The sequence below is a fragment of the Cajanus cajan genome, chromosome 11 (genome assembly GCF_000230855.2).
Source record: "Cajanus cajan strain Asha chromosome 11, NIPB_CcT2T_4, whole genome shotgun sequence".
NCBI lineage: Eukaryota > Viridiplantae > Streptophyta > Magnoliopsida > Fabales > Fabaceae > Cajanus > Cajanus cajan.
Genome location: NC_138527.1, coordinates 27,654,528 through 27,671,278, shown reverse-complemented (window position 1 = coordinate 27,671,278; position 16,751 = coordinate 27,654,528). Strand labels below are relative to the sequence as shown.

At 33.3% G+C, this 16,751-nt stretch overlaps 2 protein-coding genes across 4 annotated transcripts; one reads left to right on the top strand and one right to left on the bottom strand.

Annotated features, from left to right (window-relative positions):
• The first annotated feature begins 885 nt into the window (after positions 1–885).
• EMB1579 (ATP/GTP-binding protein family) lies at positions 886–11,204 on the top strand. 3 transcript variants are annotated; one of them, XM_083067229.1, is made up of 21 exons: positions 886–1,045; positions 1,139–1,235; positions 1,540–1,740; positions 2,155–2,448; positions 2,610–2,713; positions 2,957–3,649; positions 3,761–3,806; positions 4,488–4,580; positions 4,783–4,838; positions 5,321–5,438; positions 7,061–7,272; positions 7,355–7,418; positions 7,775–7,948; positions 8,057–8,087; positions 8,336–9,417; positions 9,507–9,581; positions 9,708–9,782; positions 9,875–10,438; positions 10,551–10,592; positions 10,672–10,734; positions 10,856–11,204. In XM_083067229.1, exons 2-21 carry the CDS (start codon positions 1,164–1,166, stop codon positions 10,943–10,945), a joined length of 4,149 nt encoding a protein of 1,382 aa, XP_082923355.1. In that variant the 5' UTR covers positions 886–1,045; positions 1,139–1,163; the 3' UTR covers positions 10,946–11,204. The 3 variants fall into 3 exon arrangements, with proteins under 3 accessions (XP_082923355.1, XP_082923353.1, XP_082923354.1); XM_083067227.1 differs by having other exon boundaries at positions 8,204–9,417; XM_083067228.1 differs by lacking the exon at positions 10,551–10,592 and having other exon boundaries at positions 8,204–9,417.
• Positions 11,205–14,777: 3,573 nt separating this feature from the next.
• Positions 14,778–16,405, bottom strand: LOC109814532 (transcription factor MYB16). Its single transcript, XM_029274593.2, has 3 exons — positions 16,190–16,405; positions 15,934–16,063; positions 14,778–15,836 (listed from the first exon to the last, which is right to left on the bottom strand). Exons 1-3 carry the CDS (start codon positions 16,320–16,322, stop codon positions 15,359–15,361), a joined length of 741 nt encoding a protein of 246 aa, XP_029130426.1. The 5' UTR covers positions 16,323–16,405; the 3' UTR covers positions 14,778–15,358.
• Between the last annotated feature and the right edge of the window lie 346 nt (positions 16,406–16,751).

Below are 16,751 nucleotides of genomic sequence, written 5' to 3'. Positions count from 1 at the left end.
ATTCAGGGTCGAACTAGATCTTTGTCTAGAGAATACCCTTCTCAACACCATTGAGGTTCTCAAGAAATCTCCTAACCCCCAATCTCTTAACACTGATTAACAACTCACTCAATAACATAAAACAAATAGGAATAATATAATACTATCACAATCTTATAATGTTACACCCACTAAATATAGTATTTTTATGTATATATAATTTATTATTATAAATTTTAATTATATAATAAATAATTAGTTGTTCATTGTATAAATTAAAATACTTAAATCAACTCAAAATCACAAATTAAAATACAAATCTTTTAAATACCATTATTATACAAACATTAGTTTTTCATTGTATTCATCATTTTTTTTTATCGTAATGTCTAGATTTAAATATACAATTTTTTTATAATTTATTTTTCTTTATAACAAAAACACAATTTTTAAAGAAATTTAATAATTATAAAATTTAATATAAAATAATTTTTATTATTAATATTTATTTAAATTATGAACACACAAAAACATGCAGGCACACATATATAAAAACTATATACAAATATAAAAATATTACAAATATAATATTATTTGACATAAGCATTTATATAAGTTAAAATAATATAAATTGTTTAATTTATATTAATATTCATAATCATGTTATAATATTTTAATATAATATAATTTTTAATTTTAAATTCAAATAAAATATTTTTTAACATAATTTTTATAAATTTTAATTATATTTAAGTTTGCTAGACGATACAATCACTAGTTTCTGTAGTTTGCAAGTAGAGCTTAAGTCCCTTCTATTAAAAGAAAAGAAAGTATGGGCCTAACGGGCCCAGAGCCCATTAACCCCTTCGAAAAGCAAAAAGCAAAAAACCCTCATTTTTTTTTGTCTTTCTTAAAACTCAGTTATTACATGCCTTGGGAATCTAGATAACACAGCGTTTCACTCTATTCCCCACTCTCGCTAGGGTTTCACTACTCCTTTCTCCCCATTTACCCCTCGATTTCTTGAATCCTCATCCGCGAGTCTCGATTTCCTTCTCTGCAACCGGTGCGTGAAAAGTTGACGAAAGAAATAAAAAACAATTTCAATTGATTTTATTGTTGTTTGGATGAGTGAATGTTCGATTGTTGATGGTTGCAGAATTGGTCGCTTGTGAAGGAGGAACATGTATTCACGAGGGAGCGGCGGTTATGGCCAATCGTACACGGGTCAATCCGCATATGGCCAGAACATAAACGTAAGCGTTGATTTGAAAATTTTCAACCCTTCTCTGTTTCGTATAACTCAACGTTTCTCTTAAGAAAAACACCTTTTTTCTGTCCTTAATGAATATTCTTCTGATTTTATTATTAAAGCGTGGAATTTCAATATTTGCAATTACTGGTAGCATTACAAATTCTCATATTTCAGTACTTGCATCCCCTTCCCATGTAGAAGTTTTTTTTTGTTTTTTTTTTTTTGTTTCATAATTTTGTGATTTTTAAATATGGAATTAAATAGTTTGGTCGACTATGGTGTTGATTTGGGTTTTGTGGTTGCAGCTGGGTGCTAATTATTCTGGAAGTTCCGTTGGGGGACATGAAGTGGGTCAACATTCCGTGGCTTCTAGGCATTCAACAATATTAGGTGGTTCCCAGGAAGGTGAAGTTGGTGGGTATAGGGCTCATACCTCCACTGCTGCACAATATGGGGGGCAGTATAGTTCTGTTTATGGCTCAGCTGCTCTGAGCAGTGCACAGCAGGTCAGTGGGGTGCGAGATATTGACCAACATTTTATCCCAAATATAAAGATATGTTATTGGTGAACAGAAAGTTTGCATGCAATTTGATGTGAAAGTTGTTGGGTTCAAGCACCTGTATTTTTGGATTAGCCATTTGGTTATTGTGTACGATGTTAATGTTAATAAATAACTATTCCAGCACTTGGGAAACATGGGCCCTTGTTAATGAATATGATTAATGTGCTAATTATTCGTCATTCAAGGTATTGAATGTAAGGATAGGCAACTAATTGTGTCTTGAATTCACATTATCTCTATTTCTGTTAGAACTGCTTGTTCTTTTATCCTGTCTTCTTGACCTTGATTCCCCATATTATATTCTATTAATGTATTTGGAGAATTGATTGCTTTTCTTGTTTTTGAACTTTTGTATAGATCCCTTCATTGGGTACCAAGGGTTCTGCTGCAACAGCTTTAGATGGTCGTGGAAGTTATGCTTTGGGTGTATCTGATTCACCTAAGTTTGCTTCTGGAGATTATGTCTCATCCTCAAGCCATGGATATGGTCACAAATCTGACCAATTGTATGGTGACAAGGGTTTGGAGTATTCTGCAATAGACAGGAGGCAATATGGTGATCGACAGAGTGGTTACATTGGTAGGGACTTAACGAGTGATCCAACCGGAAGATATGCTGCTGATCCTGTTGGATTTAGTCATCAACGTCAGGTGTATATTTGCTCCTAGAAGATATTGTGGTGGCTGTCTTAGTTTCTCTGAGTATCTGTTTGCAAAATAAAAGGAAGAAAATTACCACTCTTGCATGATTTATTATTATTATTATTATTTTTTTTTATAATGTAATCATATTGCATTTGTTTTATGTTCAGCAATCAGAACTATATGACCGCATTGATCAGGCAGCTTTGCTACGACAAGAGCAATTGCTCAAAGCTCAGTCTCTGCAAGCTGCATCACTTGATGGGGGTGCTAGGTATTTTATTTTATTTCTGAAAGAATGTTCAGTATATGTTTCTCTCTTTCTTCTTTGTTAATCCAAATCAACTTTTTTAATGAATATAGTAGATGTATTCATTGTGGTGGTAATATGTAAAACACTTGAGTTGTCTTTTGTATTTCTGATGAAACTTGTGGCAGAAGTTGATCAGCAGTGCCTAACTATATTAAATGGTAATAATATTTCTCCCTACACTAAGTAGCAACACGTTTCTGGCAGACAAGCTGATTATCTTGCAGCAAGGGCTGCTGCTAGTCGTCATCCTACACAAGATCTTGTGTCTTATGGAGGAAGGATGGATTCTGATCCTCGTGGTTCATCCTTGCTAAGTGCTACTTCGTATAGTGGACAACATGCGCCATCAATATTAGGAGCAGCTCCAAGGAGAAATGTGGATGATCTCTTGTATTCTCAGAGTGCTTCAAATCCTGGTTATGGAGTGAGCCTACCTCCTGGTAGGGACTATGCTAGTGGAAAAGGTATTCATGGGAGTGCCATGGAGTTGGACTACCCAGGAAATGTGTTGTCACATGCTGCACATACTGCACATACTGCACATACTGATCGCAAGGATGATCGAGCAAGCTATCTACGAGAATTTGAGCTAAGGGAAGAAGAGCGTCGCCGGGAGCGCTTGCGTGAGAGAGATAGGGACAGAGAAAAGGAGAAAGAACGAGAACGATTGCGTGAACGGGAACGAGAAAGGGAACGGGAAAGGGAACGCATTTTGGAGCGGCGTGAGAAGGAGAGGGAGCGAGAGCGCAAACGTGCACTTGAAACTAGGCATGAGCGAACTCCAGCGAGATCCTCAAAGGATCCCCGTGGTACTTCTAAAGGTCCTCGTGCGTCATCTTTGACAAAGGAGGGGAGATCTTCACGACGGGATTCCCCACATCATGGTGCTTTACATAGGTGGATCTAAATGAATTTTCTATTTCTAAACCCTAATCTGGTTCTCAATATCTAGCTGCTTGTATATCTTGCAGCCTTTTGTAACTAACTTAATGTTCTGTTATGCTGAAGGCACCATTCACCTGTTAAAGAAAAACGGAGAGAATATGTCTGCAAGGTAAAAGGAAATAAGAACTTAGTATTAGTTGCTCCATCATTATAAGAATATTCCTTGTGAAGGAGCTAGTTGTGCTGCTGTTTTTCCTCTGGAGATCTGTGGATAGTGGGGTGATTAGACTTTGTATTTCCTGTAATAACTAATAATTTTACTCTTTATCCTTTTGTTGGTTTTGTTCTATCTTATTCCACCCCTAATCTCAACCTGGTCATGTGATTTGAGTCAATGATGATGGGACATTTCAGTTGCCTTTGTTTCCTTTTGTCTTTTACAGTCGGTTCATTTTGGGTTTGCATCCTCAGGGTAACTTGTATTCTTTTGGGCCATAAATTCTTCCCTGTTCCATTTGTCCAATCCTTATAGTTTCTTCTTCCATCCGGTGGTTCTTGGCTTCTTTTTTCTTCCTTCTATTGTTTCCCACTCACCGCTGTTTCTTATTTTGGGATGTGTTTCTAATAGCGGATCAGGATATGAATCAAGTGCAGAGGGGAAAAATAGGTTTTCTAGATTTTTCCTATTCTTATTGATGCTGCATTGCAATTCTAGTCCACATTTCTGCAACGAATGTGAATTGATTTCTTGAAATTGAGACCTGATTCATGGTTTCATATGGTTTATATTGTAGCATGATTTCTGAAATCAGATTAATTGAATTTTACATCTTCTAAACTGCATGAACAGGTATACCCATCCCGCTTGATAGATATTGAGAGGGATTACCTCTTAATAGATAAGCGATACCCCCGACTCTTCGTCTCTCCTGAATTCTCCAAGGTACATTTATACTATTAATGCTTGTTAAGAATTATTTTTGAGGAAATATATGCTTTATTATTTGTTTCTCAAAAAGCTGTCAGAAACTTTTTGGTTAAAAGCTTTTTTAAATACAAAATTAGCTAATCCAAAGTTATATATTTTGCTTCTTTGACGACAAGGCCTTGATATTGATTTGAAACCATCTTGTAAAATTTTTTAGGCTGTTGTGAACTGGCCAAAGGAAAACCTTAAACTGTCTATCAATACTCCTGTCAGGTACCTCTATCTTCATCTGTGTTACATCAGTTACATAATTCCAAATTATTTTCATGTGCTTCTAAAGTGTTTTAGATAGAGAATTTCATTTTCTATATTTTCACCTTATAAAAAATATGAAGAATTTAATTGACACTTTAATTTTTTTCTTTCTTTATGTAGTCTGGCTATGTTGAACACTTGGCATACTTGCCAGGTGTTTGCCCAATTTGATTTTAAGAGGAAAATTTATTTGGGTTGGACTCCTTTCAAAATTAGTTTGGATGTTTGTGGTTACTTTTACATTATATTTGATTTCAAAAAATGAATTTGGTTTCTTACTTTAACACTTAGAAAATGATACAGTTCTTTGTTTTTGTTTTTAATATTTTGTCCTCTTTTGAGCCCTGTCTTCAATTATTTCTGGATTTCCTTGCATATGGAATGAGAATACTTGTTGCATCTGAGAAATTAAAAAGAAAATCAATAATGTTTTTGAGCAGTTTTGAGCATGATTTTGTTGAAGAAGAAATTGCCACTGAGCCTAGAGACTCATCCAACAAGCTTTTGGTGGGACAACCTCTGAATTCTGAACAAGGAAACACAGTTTGGAATGCCAAAGTAGGTTAAATGTTGATGTTTGTAATCATCGCATTTCTCTTTATTTTAAATCATGCATTGAATTGAATTAAATGATGTTTAATATGTTTTGTTATTTGATGGACCATGCATTTCTGTTTTACTTTTGTACTTCATTTTGGAGCATTTGTTTAATATCATCAGTAGGTTTTGGCATCCTGAATTTTGTTGTTAGTTACTTAGAGGACTCATAAGTGTGTTATACAAATAATTGATTTTGAGGATGGTGATTTTTAACTGCTAAAATTTTATGAATATGTTTGGTTCTATGAAATGGGTTTGTGTTGTTGCTTAGCCTGGGTTCAGTAACCTTGTGTTTTAACCATATTAATCCCTGTTAGGATGTGCAATTAACAATATATTTTTAGATAAGAGTTGGACATAATGATATGAAGGCCACAGTTTAGTTTGTATAAACATGTATATGTTCTGATTACACTTGCTAGGTTTCAAGAACCATTCTCTAATTGGTTGTGCTGACTAAAGTTCTAAACTTTTTTATTTATTTTTTATTTTAGATTTGAAATGCCGTGTAAGGTGGTTGGTCATTATTTCCCTAAAATTATTGGAAGGCAATTATTATGCATTGCAATAAAAAAACTTAGTTGTTGCTTACTGGCATATCTTTGGGATGCCAGATGATTGGATAGATTCCAAATATATTTTTAAAATTGCAATATCCTGATTTTATAGACTCTGTTCATTCAACTTTGTCCTCTATATAGAATTAATTAATCCATTGCAGTTTTTGCTAATATCCTTAGGCTTGAATTCCTGCTTTCATTATGCCCCTCAGCCCTATTGTTTAATGTACTTCTGAATTTAGGCTTTGAAGCATCAAGATACGTGGTAACTGTGTTTTAGTTTAATGTGCTTTTGAAGATTACTTTAATGTCAGAACAGGTTGTCTTCGGTCTCAAAATCCACGGCAACTTCAAAATCTTCACTTGTGAAAATATATAACGCTGCTACTTTTCTAGATTTAAATAAAAATATTCTGAAACTAAGTCACAGTGGCTCATGTCCTGATACCCTTTTTTTCCTTTCAAAAAGACGGTTGTAGACAAGGATCCATTTTAAAGAATTCACTTCACTAGATAGGTTTATGGAAAGTTGTTGCTGAAAGGGTCCAACAATGCCACTTTGAGCCTTATTTCGTTGGTTTAGGTTGGCTACATCGGCATTTGGCCCAATTAAAGACCAAATCTTTTGAGATATTTTTTTTTATCATGAAACACCTGTTATCAACTTTTCCTAATCCCTCTCCCCCTTATCACACAGGACTAAAAACCGTGCAATATTTTCTCCTCACTGGTGCCACCAGTGACCTTTTTGTGCTTGTTTATTACTGTTGTATGTTTGGTTCACTGTATGATGTAGTGTGTTTGGTTCCTCATCACATCAACATTGATCCATGTTCAACCCAAGTAATAGTAGCTTCCACATGTCCACACAGTTTTGATGTGGTCTTTTTTATATAAATGTACAATCCTTAACATAATATCAAACACACTTGCAATCTTTTTATATGAAATGTTATATTCTAGTGAAGATTTTTGGTGTTTTTACTGTTTGATAACTTTTGTTTGGTCTCCTTTTTTCAGATAATCTTGATGAATGGACTTAGTAGGTCTGCATTGGAGGAGCTGTCATCTGATAAAATTGTTGATGATCGCATTCCTCATATTTGCAATTTCCTTAGATTTGCGGTTCTTAAGAAGGACCATTCTTTCATGGCAGTTGGTGGTCCATGGCAACCTGTTGATGGCAGTGATCCATCTATCGACAATAATTCTTTAATCAAAACTGCCCTCAGGTTCTTGCTTATGATATGATTATTGGTGTGAATACTTATACTTTCCACCACAAGACTAGTGAATGTTTTACCTAATTTGCAGATATGCAAATGATGTTATTCAACTTGACTTGCAGAATTGTCAAAACTGGAACCGTTTTCTCGAGGTATTAGTTTTTTTTTTTTTTTTTTTTACTATTTACTGATTTTTCATCTAACTTATTTTCTTTCTTTTAGCTTTTTGTTTAAACCACCTACAGAAATCTTTTTAAAATGGTCATCTTTAGTATTCTTTTTAGCATATACATGTTCATTAGAAATTGCACCAAATTGAGTTGTATTCTTTTGTTGTTTGTGTTTGGTATATCTTGTCTTTAAGAGCAACAGGCTTTTTACATTCTTTTGGTTTAATATGCCTTGTCATACTTAGTTATTATGATTATGGTTATATCTTTTGGTTGCATTTAAAAATATTATTTTTCTCTCGAGAAGTCTAGTTACTGAAAGCTGAAAATTTTCCCAGATACATTATGATAGAATTGGCAAAGATGGTTTCTTTAGCCATAAGGAAATTACTGTTCTTTATGTCCCTGATTTGTCTGACTGCCTCCCTTCGTTGGATGAATGGCGTGACAAGTGGCTTGCCCACAAGAAAGTTGTAGCTGAAAGAGAACATCAACTTTCTTTGAAAAAAGAGGTCTGTTTTTGCTATGTGCATGGTTTATTAGTTGGATTGAATTTTTGAAGTAAATTGTTTTCCATATTTTTTGTGTTATGATATATACATTTTTTTGTAATATTTCAGAAATCAAGAGATAACAAGGAAGTATCTAAAGGTTTGCAGATTCCTCCTACCTTCACTTTCCTGTGCATGGCATCAGATCTTTTTGGTGCCACTCAAATTTTATATATAACTAGTTGTGATTGGTTTTCCTTTTTAATTATAATATAGATAAATCAGATAAAAGGAAAGATTTAGCTCCATCAGGACAGTCAGATGTTAAGAAAAAAGACAAAGATAGCAATAAGGAAGAAATTGAAGGAAAGACTGAAGTTAATAACAATAAAATTGCTGTCATTGAAGGTTCTGACATTGGTGAAGAAGTCAAGAGTGCGGAGAAAAAGCAGGGGGAAACTGCCATTGGTCAAACAACAGGTGTCGTGAAGTCTGTGAAAAAGAAGATTATAAAGAAAGTTGTGAAACAGAAAGTTTCCACCAAGGCAAATGCTACTGTCACCAAACAAACAGACAAATCAGGTGAAAAGGATGTCACTGAGAAAGTGACAACATCCACTGTTACTGATCAGGGTGGAAAATCTTCTGCGGATCCTACTGAGGTTCAGACTCCTGTAAAAAACGTAGTTGCTGATGATATGTCTATTGGGAAAACTGGTGGTGAAGAGGGGAAAGATAAGGAAGTAAATAATTGTGAAGATAAATCTCAAACAAAGCCAGATGCAACAGTAAATGCAGTTTCAAGTGATCCTGTTGTGAAAACGACAAAGAAGAAGAAAATTATTAAGCGGGTGCCTAAAAAGAAGGTGGTGGGTGAGGCTTCTAAACCTCTAGTTCCTGAACCAAAAAAGGATGAAGGGAATCAAGCACAAGATGGTACCCTGAGCTCTGGCAAGCAGACTGCAGATGCAGATGCAGATGCAAATACTATAATGACCGAGGTGAAGAAACCTGTGAAGGTAGTTGCAAAGAAAAAGTTAAAATCTCCTGCCTCTAAGAAGCAAGATGAAACTGTGGATCCGAATAAAACAGAAATGATGTCCAACAAAAAGGATGAAGGGAATGTTGGGGCAATTCAAGCACAAGAGGGCACCCAGAGCACTGGCAAGCAGACTGCAAATGCAGATACCATAACGATGACAGAGGTGAAGAAAACTGGGAAGGTTGTACCTAAAAAACAATCTAAGGCCCCCACTTCTGAAACAAAGTCTGACAAAGATGACAAGAAGGAAGAAAAAGTTACAGGTGAAAAAAGTGGGGCAAAGACAGATAAGCAGAAAGCCTCTGATAATAAATATGTTAACAATGTAAAAGGGAAAGTGAAAGATGGGGACAAGTCTAAAGATGAGAAAGTAACCAAGAGGAAGTCTGATGAACCTCCTCGACACCCTGGATTTATTCTTCAAACAAAATCAACTAAAGATTCTAAAGTATGGTATCATTATTTTGACTATAAGTGTGTTCCATTGTTACATTTAATATGTTATGTACTTCTTATAATTTGTGATCTCTGGTACAGATACGTTCTTTGTCACTGTCACTGGATTCATTGCTGGATTACACAGATAAAGATGTTGAAGAATCAACTCTTGAGGTCTGCTTATTATATGATTATATCTTTCCCTTCTAACAGTATTTTTTTTCACTGAATTATGTACTCATGGGACTCTTTCTGATTCCAAAGTGGATGTTGCTTGTTTCTGGATGATTGGTTTTGCAGCTTTCATTGTTTGCCGAATCATTTTATGAAATGCTGCAGTTTCAAATGGGTTGTAGAATTTTGACTTTTCTTCAGGTTGGTTAGCTCTCTTTTATTATATAGCTTATATTCGACTTGATTCTTCTGAGGCAGTTTTCTACAATTTTGTTTTCCATTTTTATCTTCAGAAACTGCGCATGAGATTTGTGAACAAAAGAAATCAGAGAAAGAGGCAGCGGGAAGATGAAAATGAAAAGGAAGATGCAACCAAATCTCCTGTGAAGCGTCAAAAGGGAGATGATCAAAAGGGAGATGATCCTTCTGTGAAGAATGAGACCACAAATATGGACACATCAAATCCAACCCAAGTAGATGATGAGAAAACTGTTGTTGAGAATAACAACTCTAGTGATAAGGGGGATGATGTGAAGATGGAAGATGGAACAGATGAGGAAGAAGATCCAGAGGAGGACCCTGAAGAGTATGAGGAAATGGAAAATGGTTGTCCCCAGAATGATGCATCAAATGATAAAAATGGTGAGCAAGAGGCGAATGCAAATACTGAATCTGAAAATATTACTAGCAATGAGAAAGCAGCAGATGAAGCTTCTAAAGGGGAGATTAAGGTTAAAGATGAGGTGCATGAATCCAAGGCCGATGAACAGGTAAAAGAAGAAAAGGAAGGAAAAGAAGACAGTAAGAAAGAAACTCCTGCTGTTAAGGAGGTTGCCGTGGACAGAGAATTGTTGAAGGTATTTTCTTGTACACTATGTAACACATGGTTATATTACTGTTATTTTATCATTTATATATAAACTGTCTACATTTGGCTATGAATATAATTTTGTATCTCATTCATGATAGGCTTTCCGGTTTTTTGATCGTAATCGTGTTGGGTACATCAGGGTATGCACCACTGTCTTTATTTGGTTTGTTTGAAGCCTTTCTTCCTCAATAATGATGAAAAATATTTGTTTCTTTTCAGGTTGAAGATATGAGATTGGTTATGCATAATCTGGGGATGTTCCTTTCCCACAGGGATGTCAAGGTGATAAAATCTTTGAAGCTTGTTGATGTTATGTTATCGTCTACAATTTGTTTAAGCATGTTAGTCTTGTGCATCCCATGATCTTTAATAACCTGCATTCTAACTTATTCTTCAAAAACAGGAACTAGTGCAAAGTGCATTGTTGGAGAGCAACACTGGGAGGGACGACCGAATTCTTTATAATAAGCTAGTGCGGATGAACGATATTTGATGCCCTTTTGTGTCTTTGGAATAATGATAGATGCTTTAGTAATTATAGTTGGACAGGTTTTGATTTTGTTTTATTTAGTTGTGGAAAGGGCAGGTGGTCTTTCGTTTTAGTGAGGGTAAAACCTTGGCATTTACAGAAAACAAAGTTGCGCCGGATCATATTTTCATGTTTAAGAGAAAAGTAATTTTCTGACTTTTTTTTTAAGACTCGTCTGTATAACTTTTTCTATGTTATGTAAGGCCTATCAGTTTTCATTTTTTGTTTGGTGTATTATTTAATTACAATTTTAGTGATATTGTTGTTTCCTTATATTCCACACCCAAACAAGACTGCATATGTATGTACGATTTGCATCTGTAACTAAGTAACTTTGCATTTTAATTTTTTTTTTAATTTATTTTCCTTCCACTTTTCATGGTTATTTCTACTAATGCGAATCGCGTTACGCATCTGTTAGAGGGAATACGAAAATTGAGTATACTAATAGGTTATTTATGCATTGCATAGGTGAATTTTGTAAAAATTATAAAAATCAAATTTAAATAATAATTGAATATAATTAAATTGATGGGTGATTATTTTAATGATATCAGTAAAAAAATAAGTATATACAAATTATAAATGCCCAATACTTGCAGTAAAAAGAATGCCATATTTAATGTTGAATGAAGAAATGTAAGTATTGAGTACATATTTATAGGCTAACTATAAAATATAAGACTATTTATGAAAAAAATTATTAAATGAAAATGAGGTATATTATTAAGAATAAGGAGTGTATACACCAAAAGTAGAAGTGTATATAACTTGATCAACTTACTTATTGATCCAATCTACTCGAACTAAATTGAAGAGAAAATTTTGAGTTAGTTTAGTGGTCATACTACTGTCCCAAATCAACCAATTCCTATCAGAGTTGATCCTGATGGCATAAGGTCTACATCTGGTGCTGCATTCTACCTATGCCTAATAGCTAGTCTCTTGGTAGTCAAGGAAACAAGTTATCTCCAGATGAGTACAAAAGCCTATAGCAATTGATATTCTATGGATACAAACTCTACTCAAGGAACTCCCTGTTCCTCTACTTCTCTGTGATAATCTCAATGTTGTGATTCTCACTCACAATCCTGTCCTCCATGCACAAACAAAAGCACATGTAGCTTCATGTTTTCTTTGTTCCAGAAAAAGTTGTTGCTAAACAACTTGTGGTACAACATATCCCAGCACATGATCAATGGGCTTGGCACCTACCAAATTTTTCTTAAATACTATACATAAACAAAGACTTGACATTCATCGTATGTTTCTTCATCTTCATAACAAAGATAGATTACATTTCTCTCCACATATACTTATCTAATTTTTATGTTATGTGATTCTATCCTTAAAAGATATAAAATATAAATTAAAGAACTATAAAAAGATTCAAATATAAAAATTGCCTAATACCATAAAATTTCTAAACAAATGTAAGTAGTACCTCTCACAATACCCAATAGAGTATGATTAATAATTTTGAAAGTAATATAAGAAAAAGGTCATAAATTGAATTACAGGGCAGTGGTTGGGAAGTAGATGGAAGCAATTTAAGTAATATGATCTAAATAATATAGTACGAGTCTACAGAATACGATCTAAATAATTAAACCAGCTTCATTTTTCAAAACTAAATGCTTAACTTATATAAAATTAATTCGATTTAATTCGTTTCAGGATACACAAAGTACATTTGATTGAATATTTAATATTTTTTTAAAAAATAAATTGTCAATAATTAAAAAATATTGTATCACAATATAAATGATTTATTTTAAATCCAAAACATAGTGAATAAGAAATGAGAAAAAGTCTTGATCTTTTTCAAGGTTTCTCAAATCTTAGTCTTTATGTAATCAATTTACAACGTGTAAAATGGTTTTTTAGAATAAATATGAAATTTTTGTTTTAATTGACATGCATGGACGATTATTATTTGTTTATAACTTTTTGTGATGTTGGTTGTTTGTTTGGCCGTACACTGTTTCATTTACTTTCAATAAGGAAACCTTACTCACTCACTATTTTCACTACACTAAAATTAATTTTTTGTGATAATTAATTTATTATTTAGCGACCATATAAATGATTATTATTTTTTTACCAGCATTTAAATAAAGGCTGGTATATCCAGTGTCGCTAATACTATTACCGGCATTTATATAAAATACTGGTAAAGATCTACAAAATTGTCGGAAAAACTTATTTTTTTTAGTGGCAATTCTAGTAGCTATTTTAAAGGCTATTAAAAATTATTTTTTCAATTGTCTCATTTACTTTAAATAATTTATTCCTATAATTTCCTTTTTTAAATTCACAACTTATATACTTTTTTTTATCTCTACCCGATGTGGGATTTGTAAGATGAGAGTTATTTTTTATTTATATATTTTTTAATTTATTTTTTTAATTATTTTGTCTCTTAAGAAATGTGAGATTTATAAGGTGGAATTTGCTCTCTAATTGTTTTATAACACTATTGAATTTGGTAATAATGGGTGATTTGATACCAATTTAGAATAGTAAATTAGGAGTCAACCGTATAAAATGAACCTGTAAGGTAATAGTTATTACTCACTTATATACTATTTAATTATCTTATCTCTAATCGATATGAGACTTAAGTTTTTTCTAATAAATAATTATCGTTAATAGTAAACTTTAGTGTAATATAAATGCATTTTTAGTGACTATTATATATTAGCCATTAATATTTTTTATATATGACGGTAATTAAATTATTACCATTAAATAATTGTCGTTAATAACAAATTTTATTGTAGTGTAAAAAAAATAACATTAATTAATACAAAATAAAATTTAAAATAATATATTATATTATTATAATGTTATCAACATAAAACACAAAACTTGTTACTAAATAAGAGTGACAATGAGTATTGTCTGGAGCAAATGATCATTCAAACATTATTATTATTATTATTATTATTATTATTATTGGGTTGGCTGGGTCGAATTGGTAATTGGTCTCGGCCTGTAAAATATTGGATTTTGATCGAGTTGGGTTGGATCTAATTCAAATACTGAAAAAATTTGATCCAAAATTAGATCCGAACTTATTAAGTTGATCTGGATCAGTTCGAATTTGCAGGTTATCCGTACCCGCTTACATCTCTAAATAAACTGGTTTAGCCATTAACTTTAGCCCCCACAATAACCAGTGTCAATCAATCGATGCTAAATCATTTTTTTATTCTTTCATTTTGTTCCTACCTTTTGAAGTTGCTAGAAAGCAGGAAGGCTATGAAGTCAAGGTTATAATATTGTGAAATTTTCTTTTTAATGATAATGATGTCTCTTAATTATCAAAGGTTGACTAGTATAGTAATTTTTTAGTGTATGAATGTGTATGTGCATACGTGAATATGTAATTATCAAAAGTTGATCAATTTAGTAGTTATCAAAGGGTAATCAATTTTGGAATTTTTTGTGTTTACGTAGATTAGGTATGAGTTTCGTCACAAGCGGAATGATATTTACTGTTTGCGGGCGGGTAAAGATACTTCAAAATTCATTGCAAAGAAACAAAGAGAAGAAGAGATGTAGTAGTGGTGGGTAAGAGATGAGAGAAAAAAGAAGATGAAAAGAGGGAAAGTAACTGAGAAAAATCACCTCAGTGACCAAGTATGATGATTCACTATCTCTTTTAATTAATAGAAATTACAATAATAAGAATAAAATTTATATATATATATATATATATATATATATTGTTTAAATTTAGTATTATATAAAAGCATGACATAATTACAAATTTTAAATGATAGATTATAATAAGATAAATGATACATCTCTTTCATAACATAGGATTACATGAACGTGGCTAATATTTATAGGAATAAAGAATATATAGAAACAAGAGATGTGATAGGTGACACATGGAACCTCTTGACCATGGCCTCACAGTAATTTTTTTATTATAAGAGAAAAAGTTCATTAAATATAAAGGAAACTAGATCTTAATTAAACACATGGAATGCTCAACACTGGCATCAAAACACGAGAAAATTATACTGAAGACAATTCAGCACCTGTCATATAAACTATAGTTCAAGGCACACTGAAAGACGTAACATCAAAACATAAGCAGTGGAATCGTTAAAGTTGACCAATTTTTGCAAGAGAAGGTGAGACACTCAACCGAATATGCAAGTAGCACTTTCCATTTCCATACTCTTCTACACATCTCTATCAAAAAAAGTTATTATATTACCATGGAAGTGGACCCGTTAAACAACTCTTCAATACTCTCACATCTTGCTGTTCTAAATGCTTCCACAGCCACCATAATGTCATCATCATCTTTCAAGTCTGACACATAATTTTTCATTTCTTTTTGAATTTGACTACTAATTTCTATGACATTACCGCGTGAGCTTTCCGCGTCCGTGAATTGTCCAATGTTGGTAGTAAGGGTGGGAAACTTAGGGATACCAAAGTGGATACCGATGACCTAATATCATGATTTATTGCAAGCACTAGGGCATACATGTTATACATTGTCCCGTGTTGGGTTGAAAGAGGTTGATGAGTTGGAATTTTGCTTAGGAATAGTCGAGGGAGTAGTGAGGATCCAGATCCTACTTGCAACATAGATCCTCTTGCTTCAGCTTCGACTCGAGCACTCTCCCATTGTGCCACGTGACCCATATTGATGCTGTCCTTGGAGTGATCATGACTATCACCATAGCCTTCAAACGTGTTGGGCTTCATTGGTTTGTGGGTTATAGGATCTAAGCCCATTCTGATGAGTCTTTTCTTGATGTTGGTGTTCCAATAGTTCTTTATCTCATTGTCTGTTCTCTTGGGCAAATGTGCTGCTATGATTGACCATCTGTACGTCAATATAAACATGCATATAAATACAATACAATTCTTATTCGATCTAAAACAATAGAAAAATCTCAAAACCAAAACAAATGAAACGTCACTTGTTTCCTAGAAGAGCATGGAGTTGAATAATGGTCTGATCTTCCTCCAAGCTGAAGTCTCCTCGTTTTATATCTGGCTTCAGGTAGTTAATCCACCTCAGTCTGCAACTCTTCCCACACCTTTGAAGATCTATATATAAATGTTTGTAGCATATATAAATAAAATTAGGAATTAAATTAACGTTGGTTCCTCGATGGTTCAAGAACATTTAGACTCACAAGAGATTAAAACTAAGGTATGGAGATGTTGTATTACCCGCTTTGGCAGGAAATGAACGCCAGTTTCCGTGACCATGTTTTTCAACATAAGAAATAAGCTTCTTGTCTTCTTCGGGTGTCCATGGTCCTTTCTTCAACCCTACCTTCTCACAGCATGTCATCCTTCCCATTTTTAAACGAAAAACTAATAAGAAAACACCTTGTGCTTGTTCTTGTGCAGCAGCGGTCTAAAAGTTAACCTATATATAGAGAGGCTATATGCATGTAGTATATATGGTAGGTCATTGATTCAGTAAGAATAAATATCGATACCCTGTATGAAAACCTTAATATATGTATCTGTCATCTTTAAGAATATGGGTTCTGGATCAAAGTGGTAGGTCCCTCACCCATGCCCTTCTCAGCTTTTGGTTTTAAAAGAAACTGAGCAAACCAATATTTTGGTGTTGGGGTAGATGGGCAGAAAGGAAAAAGAAAAAAGAGAAAAAAAAAAGAAAAAAAAAAGTTAGGCATGTATAAGTAATGTATTGTAACGCTAGAATATATATATATATATATATATATATATATATATTATTAGGATTCACGAATTTTTTTTT

Bases quoted from the DNA above. Each gene is read 5' to 3' on its own strand.
- LOC109814532 (XM_029274593.2), bottom strand. From the start codon at position 16,322: ATGGGAAGGATGACATGCTGTGAGAAGGTAGGGTTGAAGAAAGGACCA. The intron at 16,064-16,189 runs GTAATACAACAT...ATTTATATATAG, and splicing joins TTCATTTCCTGCCAAAGCGG to ATCTTCAAAGGTGTGGGAAG. The intron at 15,837-15,933 runs GTGACGTTTCAT...ATTGACGTACAG, and splicing joins CATGCTCTTCTAGGAAACAA to ATGGTCAATCATAGCAGCAC.
- EMB1579 (XM_083067227.1), top strand. From the start codon at position 1,164: ATGTATTCACGAGGGAGCGGCGGTTATGGCCAATCGTACACGGGTCAA. The intron at 7,949-8,056 runs GTCTGTTTTTGC...GTAATATTTCAG, and splicing joins AACTTTCTTTGAAAAAAGAG to AAATCAAGAGATAACAAGGA. The intron at 10,735-10,855 runs GTGATAAAATCT...CTTCAAAAACAG, and splicing joins TTTCCCACAGGGATGTCAAG to GAACTAGTGCAAAGTGCATT.